General features: G+C 38.6%; 1 protein-coding gene across 13 annotated transcripts in view; it reads left to right on the plus strand.

The window, feature by feature from the left end:
- The window catches only part of srcin1a (SRC kinase signaling inhibitor 1a), a 143,686-nt gene extending 138,764 nt beyond the window's left edge, over positions 1-4,922 (plus strand). For all 13 annotated transcript variants that reach the window (XM_055191903.2, XM_055191919.2, XM_073857126.1 and 10 more), the window contains 2 exons: positions 358-471; positions 4,536-4,922. In XM_055191903.2, the coding sequence (XP_055047878.2) occupies positions 358-471; positions 4,536-4,541 (120 nt within the window). In that variant the 3' untranslated portion in view covers positions 4,542-4,922. The remainder of the gene's footprint in view (positions 1-357; positions 472-4,535) is intronic.
- The last annotated feature ends 4,289 nt before the right edge of the window (positions 4,923-9,211 follow it).

Genomic DNA, 9,211 nt, shown 5'->3' on the forward strand with positions numbered 1-9,211 from the left:
CTGGGTTAAAAACAACTCAATATTTTTTAGTGTGCAGAAAGTGTAGAGGTGGGGTTAGGGTTGGACTTTCATCATTCCTTTTTTTCTTAACTTTACTTTTTTTTACTATTTACATGTACGAATTCATACGAATTAACCCTTTCACAAATAATTACGAACTCCTGTGACATAAGGCTGGTGGATCCGAGATCTTTGCATGCTTTCTACTGAAACCCCTTACCACCTAAACTGTCCCCAGTTTTTCTTCTGCACTTCCTCTGACTGCGAGTGCTAGCAAACACACTGCTGGAAATGAGTGGGAGTTTGGAAATATGACAAAACACACAACATCTGTCTCTTCTCTCTCCCCCGTCTCAGACTGCTGGTGGTAAGGCGTTGTCTCGTCTGAAGCATCTGCAGCAAAGTGGCTCAGATAAAAGCAAAACAAGCAAACAGAGAGATGACTTCCTTAAGAGTCAGGGTCAACAGCAGGTACGAGTGTCTGTGTCTGTCCGTCTATGTGAGTCTTCATGTAGTCTTTGTCTATTGTCTGCTTTTTGTGTTGAGGCTGCATCAACATATTTCAGAAAGTTTAGTCCCCGATGAAGTGAGGTAGGGAGAGAACTTTCTATCAGACTTAAAAAACTGAATCGTTGTGTAAATCACAAAACATTTGGGACTATAAAGTGCACTTAAAACTCCCTAACAGAACAAAGACACTTGGAGAAGCATCGAGGGGAGGAAACATGAAAACAGTGACTGGGAAAAGATTAGAGAAGAAAGACACACATATGCAGACAGCCGAGCGCCTCTGCGCTGTAAGTGCAGAAGTTAGATATGCTGATGTTCTGTAAATCTCTTCACTCTGTGTTTAATAAATCTGGCCCCTGTTCAACAGGCCATGAATATTAGAAAAGAAAATCTGCTTCCGTATTAACGGAGAGGCAGATATTGGCACAAGAGAGAGAGAGAGATCAGAGAGTTCACAGTAACTATAATTACAGAAGAGCAGATCTGATGTTATAGGCACTTCTGTTAATCCGGATATGATCATAGCTTCATCTTTTTTTGGTACAACCGATAATTATTTTCTTTTTAAAGTGGACAGTATACGCCTCATTTCTCTTAACCCCAGGAGAATGTGATTCAACATAAACATGCACATTTCAGCATAGTCCTTCAGTTTGCTTTTTTATCTCTGTCCCTGTTGTTCTGCATTTGATTCAGGTGTCTCTAAAATGTTTTTTTTTCTCAATGGATTGTTCTTGCTGGCTGCCCACATTGATGAAACTTAAATCAACACGTCATTGTTCAACAAAAACGCAGTCTCAATTGGTCACCCTGTCTTCGTCAGACTAAATTGAATCTAAATGCTTGACAATCTTGATTAGTTTCAAAGAAGCGGGAGCTTAAATTTGTGCTGTATTGATTTAAAATATATTGCTTTCTCTCTGAAAATTGCAAATTAATCGAGAATTGCTGTCTCTTCATATAAATGTTGAGCTTTGTTGTTTGGAAACAACATTCCCCAGATACAATACAGTTTGGATTGCTTTTATTAACTTTTCACTGATGCTCTTCATAACATGCTAGGTCTTTTAATAGCACTGAGACTAAAGGGGGGCTCTATCAGGTTTTATGGGGTATATCATTGACCCTGGGGCTGTCACAATATCAGATTTTTCACTACACGGTTACTGTAGCAAAAATATTTCACAATATCTGCTATATTAACATAACGTGGTGAAATTTTAGATGAAATAATGAGAAACAATACTAGAATCAAATTTGTCTTTTATTTACCACTACATACAAGTCTCAACTAGATACTAGAACAAACGTAACTTCCGGTAAACATATGCAAAGAATCAATAACAATAGAGTAGTTTATTTCTGATAACAAGCAAAATAAACAACAAGTAGTTTAAATCATAGCAAAAGTGTATAAAAAACTACACTGAGCTAACGTTACTGTGTAAAATGTGTACTTATATACAAGAATGGAGCAGTTTCCCTGACAGGGTTTAGATTAATCCAGGACTAGGCATTAGTTATATTAGACCATTTAGGTCGTTTTACATACCTTACAAAAAACAATACTGGTGTGCATCTTGAGACAAAACAATAGCACTGATATATGTTAAGGCAGCTCAAACATGCATTTTCGTCTGGGACTAAAGCCCTGTCTGGGAAATCACCCCATAGTGTACTAAATGTGTAGTTAATACAACTATATATGTTTACAATCTTAACTACAGATCAGCTCCCAAACCTTCCTTCAAATAGCTGTAATCCATGTTCGCCGTCTCCCCTCGTCTTCAGGGAACCAAAACATTTGTTAATTTCGACGAGGTATTTGATCCAGAGTTAAAGGGACACTCCACTTTTTTTGAAAATGTACTCATTTTCCAGCTTCCCTAGAGTCAAACATTTGATTCTTACCGTTTTGGAATCTATTCAGCTGATCTCCGGGTCTGGCGGTACCACTTTTAGCATAGCTTAGCATAATCCATTGAATATGATTAGACCATTAGCATCGCACTGAAAAATAACCAAGGAGTTTCAATATTTTTCCTATTTAAAACTTGACTACATCGTGTACTGATACAATCGGGAAATTATATTACGCAGTGCCCAAAAATTGTGCCCTGCTATTGAAAGTAAACATGGGAACTATTTTGGGGCGCTGCGTAATATCATTGCGCCTGCTGCAGTCATGTTACGGCAGCAAATTCCTTGATTATTATGCCAGAATGAGAGTATAGTTCCTAGACATATTTGCCTAGAAAATCACAACTTTTAATTTACACGATGTAACTACAGAAGAGTCAAGTTTTAAATAGAAAAATTATCGAATCTCTTTGGTTATTTTTGAGTGCGATGCTAATGGTCTAATCAGATTCAATGGATTGTGCTAAGCTATGCTAAAAGTGGTAACGCCAGACCCGGAGATCAGCTGAATGGATTCCAAACGGTGAAAATCAAATGTTTAATTCTAGGGGAGCTGGAAAATGAGTCTATTTTCAAAAAAAGTGAAGTGTCCCTCGCATGTACGTGTGATAAAACTGTCTATAGTCAAAACTGGTCAGCCTGATTTAAATTCTTACATGTAGTTAATTCGTATGACCACATTCATACATTTTGAACAATTTGCTTTTGCCCTGTGACATTGAGGTTAGGGGTGGGGTTTCGTTATTGTTTTTTTATGATAATTGTACGTTTTAGCACGATTTACTTCGTATGAATTGATACGCATTAGCCACCTCATAAATTACATACGAATTGCCATGAGATAGCGTTAAAACTGGTATATTGTTGACACCCCCAGTGGGTCCCATACAAATTTTGACCCATACTTTTCACATGCTGTTTTATGACCATGCTTTCTACTGTATCTAAAACTGTGGTTTGGTCTCTGCTATTTACAGGTCTAAACAACATTTACAAACTTTAAACTTTAACAAAATCTAACTTTAAAAATGTGTCCCCTTGACTCCACTATAGACGTACATATATAACCCACATCAAAGACTTTAAGGCACGTTTTATATGTTTTCGAATGTCACAATAGAGAGAGAAAATTGCCAGATGGGAAATGTATTAATTTTGACCAAAGCTAGTCTCCAGCCATGCTCTTCTTCACCTGGGGCTTTTTGACAAAGCTTGTTGAAAAGTACATGGACCAGCAGGTTTGGAAAAGAGAAGAAAGAAATGATAGAGAGGGAGAAGGTTAAAGGAAAGAGAGATAGGGGCGAGAGAGATGGAGAGTCTTTTTCTGCTCTATCAGGGTGGAATAATTGGCACTTTGGGTAGAAGATTTGGGCTCTCTGAACTCTCTTAACCCATGTCTCTGTCCTCATCGCTCTCTTGTGCTGTCCATCTGTCTCCCGCATAACTGTTTGAGTGGCTTTCGGTGGAGCACTTACTGTAGTCAGAAAGTCACTTCCTGTTGTACAGACAGAGACTATAAGAGTGTTTGTGGGTGACTGAGTGTAATGGACATGTGCTCATGTTCATCTGACCAAGCCAAGTCAGTCTCTGGTGACTATTCAAAGTCTTTTTTAAAGTGATTCCCAAACAGGAGTGTTGTGTAACCCAGTGGGTACTTGGAAATTTGATTTTGCTTCATTAAATTATTTAAATTATTTTAATCACAATTTTATTCAAATGAAACTGAATCTAATATTTAGAGTTTTAAAATAATAACTATGAACAAACTAGCACATAATTGCTGTATCCTTCACAATACTACACAGCAAATATTAAAATGTTATTTAATACTGCAACCTAAAATAATTAAAAATATGTCCTGTGAGGAAACATAAGACTCAAAGTTGGGAAAAACTGCTGTTGCATTGAACTGTTGTAAATCTAATCACGCATGAATGATCCTAACCTTAATAATCTTGTCCTGTGTTTGTCTTCACCTTCCCACCCTCCCCTTCCTCTGACATTTTCCTCTTCTTCAATGTTACCTGCCATCGTTCCTCGACCCGATCCGCTCCCTGTGTCACCATGGCAACCATTCACGTCCGATCCTACGACCCTGTGAGCAGCAGTGAACGACCCAAACCTACCTGTACCTGATCTGACCAAGGCTTGCCACCACCACTTCTTCATCAGCATCTCCTGACTTAAACCCACAATCCTGTGCCTGGTTTCCCCTCATACCCCCCTTCCACTGGTCCTATACACAATTTGGGAATTAAATAGCCTAGTCGTCATGTTCACTGGAATCTCATCATCTTAGAGAGTGTGGATGTTAATGCGTGAGGAGACCTCCACAAACCTCATAGTTTGTACTCTCTTTTTCTTCTCCACCCCTACTTTCGACCTCACCGCCTGACTTTCAGACTCTGATCCGAAACATCACCAGATCCAGAGCAGCAGAGTCACTCCTCGCAAACACCAGGGCTAACAGCTTTTCCGGCCACCTGCCCTCCAGGCTCCGTAAGTACCCCCAGGATGGGACGTTGTCCTCCCTGACGGCCTCTTCCAACCAGGCTAGAGCGCTGCTGGCTAGTCTGTCCGCATCCAGCCTTTCGGCCGAGGCCCTGCTCCTCTCCTCCACCCTCAGACAACACCGTTTACTCAAAGAGCAAAGCATCAACTCCGCAACTCTTCCCATCTCCAATGGCCGCTCCCCTCCTTCCCCGTCCTCACCCACCTCCCCTTCCTCCCCTCTGCTCTCACCTCCCTCACTAGTCCTGAAACCATCCACCGTCTGTAGCGTGGAGTTTGACAAGGAACGAAACAAGTCTGTGACCCCTGACAGCGAGTAAGAAGAACGCAAAGCACACTACACAAAGTGTACTAATAAAAGGATGTAGTAGAAATAAGCATCCCAGGTTCACTTTTCTCCAGATCTAAACACTACCTAACCCGTACTTCTGCCAGTTCTCGATAGAGAGAAGCAACAGATGGGCTTGGACGCTCAACACCAGCCGGTTTCCATCTCCACCACACAGCCAGCATCACACCCACGGGAGACTCTTTACCCAAACCCTCATTTGTTTGCCAAATCTCACATGGTGGAGATCTCATGGATGGGTCCAGTAGATGTCCATCAAGTGTAAAATTTGAGACTGTAAGACTATGTAATACCAAGTAGAGTTGCAATAATCGAAAAGTGAGTACTGTAGTAGTCGGTGTTTGTTCAGAGTTTTTATCGCTCTTATCTATATCAACAAAATGGAATGTTTAAAAAAACAGCGAAACCTTAACGTGGAAAACAACATCACTAATGTAGATTTTTTGGGGTAATAGTTAGGAGGACTTAAGGAAAATAAGTGAAATCGGTGCTATGATTATACTAACATTTTCAAAATCTCGTAGGGTTACAGATTATACAGTCCCTTATTGCACACATACTGCCGAATATTTGGGTTTAGTTTTCAAATGGGTACATCCGTTCTTGTGTATTTTCTGTACCTCATGGAGGAATTGTGGGAAAGTGGCAGGCTCCTTGCTTTTTAATCACCTGTGCATATTACAGGGTGGTGCTGATGCAATCATTCAAAGTCAAAGTTTTCCCAAAAAGCTATTTAACACTGTCAGAAACAATGGTACCAAGCTGTCAATGGGGTAATACACTTTTTAAAAAATCCTAAAATGTACCATTTACACTCTCAGAAATAAAGGTACAAAAGTTGTCACTGGGACAGTACCTTTTCAAAAACCCAAAAAGTGCATACTGTATTAGTACTTCAAATGTACATATTGGCTGTTCAAAGATACATACTTTTTAAAGGGTACTGCCCCAGTGACAGCTTTGTACCTTTTTTTGACAGTGTAGGTACAGATATATACACTTTTTGCATCAATACTGTATGTACAGCATTCTTCTGAACTACTAAAATGAAATATTTTGGTGCAAAGGTGTACTTTTTAAAAGGGACCACCCCAGTGACAGCTAGCCCGGATAGCATGCAACCATTGAAACAATGTTAAAGCAACACTAAAGAGTTTTTGCTCTTTGCTCCCCCTACAGGTTGGAAGCGGAATTGTCCATTACCACTATCGTAAATAATTTAGCTTACTGCAGCAAAGTTGGCTCTGATTGGATGTAGGTCTGCTGTAAAGCAAGTTTTTGTAGTTTTCACTCGAACTACAGGACTGCGACCCGACAGTTGGAAACTTCTTTAGTGCGGTTTTGGCCGATAGTGGGCTGCAAAGCGAATGTGAAAGTGCCATTCACCCTGTTTTGACAGAAACTTTTTTGGAAATGTTATTTTAAGGTAAAAAAAAGGCTCTTTAGTGTTGCTTTAAAAAAACTGTTGATTTGTCAGTGTTGGTTGAATTGGATCAGTGTCAGGTGTGCGCCCTCCATTAGTGTTGAAGAGTGTTGAAATTTCAACAAACTACCATTGTTGTGTTCTGTGTTTGCTTTGGTTTGCTCCTTGACTCTTGACATTCACTAAGTTAAATCTTTCTTTTCTTTTTTTTAGTGTTTGTATGTGTTTATGTAGAAACGCATGTGCATTGGAAAAGAAAGATGTGTTTTAAAGTTAAGTTGAAACTGATTGCTTTTTGTGAAGATGTCAAGATGATATAAAATTTACATTATGTTGATCCATTTTTGATCATTATAATTTTTCTGGTTTGTAAATCCACTGTGACAAGATAAGCAGAAAAAATGCTGACACATTCAGACATCATTACTCATCCTATAATCTCAACAATGGTGACAATCATCAAACAAATTCAGATAAAATGATCAACTGTAATGCATGCTGGGAGTCATAAATTAGTTTAGTACTACAATGATACCCGGCATGCATTGCAGCATGAAGTTTTCTTTTGTTGATCGTCACCATTGATGTCAGAGATAGATTCACACTGCAAAAAAAATGATTTTCAAGAAAAAAAATCTAGGTGTTTTTGTCTTGTTTTCAGTAAAAATATCTAGAAATTCTTGAATTGGGATGCTTTTTCTTGATGAGCAAAATGACCCAAGAAAATAAGTCTAGTTTTTAGACCAAAAATATCAAATTTAAGGGATTTTGTGCATAAAACAAGAAAAAAATCTGCCAATGGGGTAAGCAAATTTTTCTTGAATTTAGTGTTTAAGAAAAATGTTCAAGTTTTTTTGCTTACCCCATTGGCAGATTTTTTTTCTTGTTTTATGCACAACATCACTTGGATTTGGTGTTTTTGGTCTGGAGACTGGACTTGTTTTCTTGGGTCATTTTGCTCATCAAGAGGGGGCATCTTAGTTTAAGACTTTTAGATGAAAACAAGACAAGAATACTAAGATTTTTTTTCTTGAAAATCATTTTTTTGCAGTGCAGTAGTTTAATGTTCTAAATGTGTTTTTATAATTCTCAAAATAACAGACCTGACACTGTTTCCAACTAGTACTGTAATATCCAGTTCTTACACATCTTTAACAGTATTTCATTAATATTATTTAGGTATATCTACAAGAATTAAACTACTATAACATTAGATCTTTGTTTTCTTTGCAATAGCAGATGTATTTTAAAACACTGTATCAACAGCCAAAGAAACTTACCATTAAAGAATCAAGGGCCCAACTGGGGCAAACACTGATCACAGTGGTGGTGCTTTGTTGAGGTTTCAATATTTTTTCGATATTGATGGAGGGTGCAAACGTGATGTTGATTCAATTGTATTAACACTGACAAAGCAACAATTTTCTACATTGTTTCAATGGTTGCATGCTATCTGGTGGTTACTTCCTAACCGCAGTAATGTGGGGTTCATTCCAAAAGCACAACACGTTTTATAGGCTAGAGATGAATCTCATACCTTGATAATGTATTTAAATGAACAAGTACAATAAATCCGACAATCATCAAAAGTTCGGCACAAACTTAAAACTTCGGGACTACCAGATTGAGGAGAATTAAGTCAGATTGAAAATGCACAAACAGATGGATAGGTTCACCGTGTAGGGGTTATAAAAACATGACGAATGAGGGGTAATCATTAGTGGATGTTATCCATCGAGCAGAAGACATCTGTGCAGTAATGCAGTCCAACTCGTCCTCTCTCCTTATTAGCCAATCGAACGCTCCGCATACATTTTTTGTCAAAACTACATTAGCTTTACTTTCATTTCCAGTGTCGTTATTCATTTTGAAGCTCGTAATCAGGTGTTATTTTACGCTTGTATACCCAGAATGTGTATACAAAGATGACTATGGCAAGTAATTTGATAACAAATCTCGGCTGTCGTGATAATGCAGAAAGCTTCAGTCTAGAGCCTTTGGTAATGCCCACTCATCTTCAATTCTCATTTTAGCTCGTTTGAGAGTTTATTTTCCTCCCACTGTGTATTTCTATGTCTTAAATTTGTCAATCTTACAGCCTGCAGGTTTACTTAGCAGCCCCGATCATTTAAATGCCAAGTGAAGAGAATAAGATGAATAGAGAGGAGGGAGATTTTTCCAGCTTTCTGATAGAGCGAATGCGTGAAATTGATCGCTTGTGGTTGCAGGGTTTAAAATAATGGCTTAAGCGCTCACTCGATGTCAGGAGTAAATGGCCAGAGGAGAGATTAGTGGTGTAACTCCGTGTCTTGGAATCGGCTTGAAATGTTGGGAACGTGCAATGATTCACACGGGAGTTTCGATGTTAAGTCCAATCTTCTTAACTGATGGCAACAGCTCGTAACTTCAGTGTTGTTTACATGTATTGCAATATGAAAATAGGAGAACAATGACGTGTTTTTCATTCAAGGTCCTTTTTGCAAAGATCAACTTTATTC

Source organism: Misgurnus anguillicaudatus, chromosome 19 (assembly GCF_027580225.2).
Source record: "Misgurnus anguillicaudatus chromosome 19, ASM2758022v2, whole genome shotgun sequence".
NCBI lineage: Eukaryota > Metazoa > Chordata > Actinopteri > Cypriniformes > Cobitidae > Misgurnus > Misgurnus anguillicaudatus.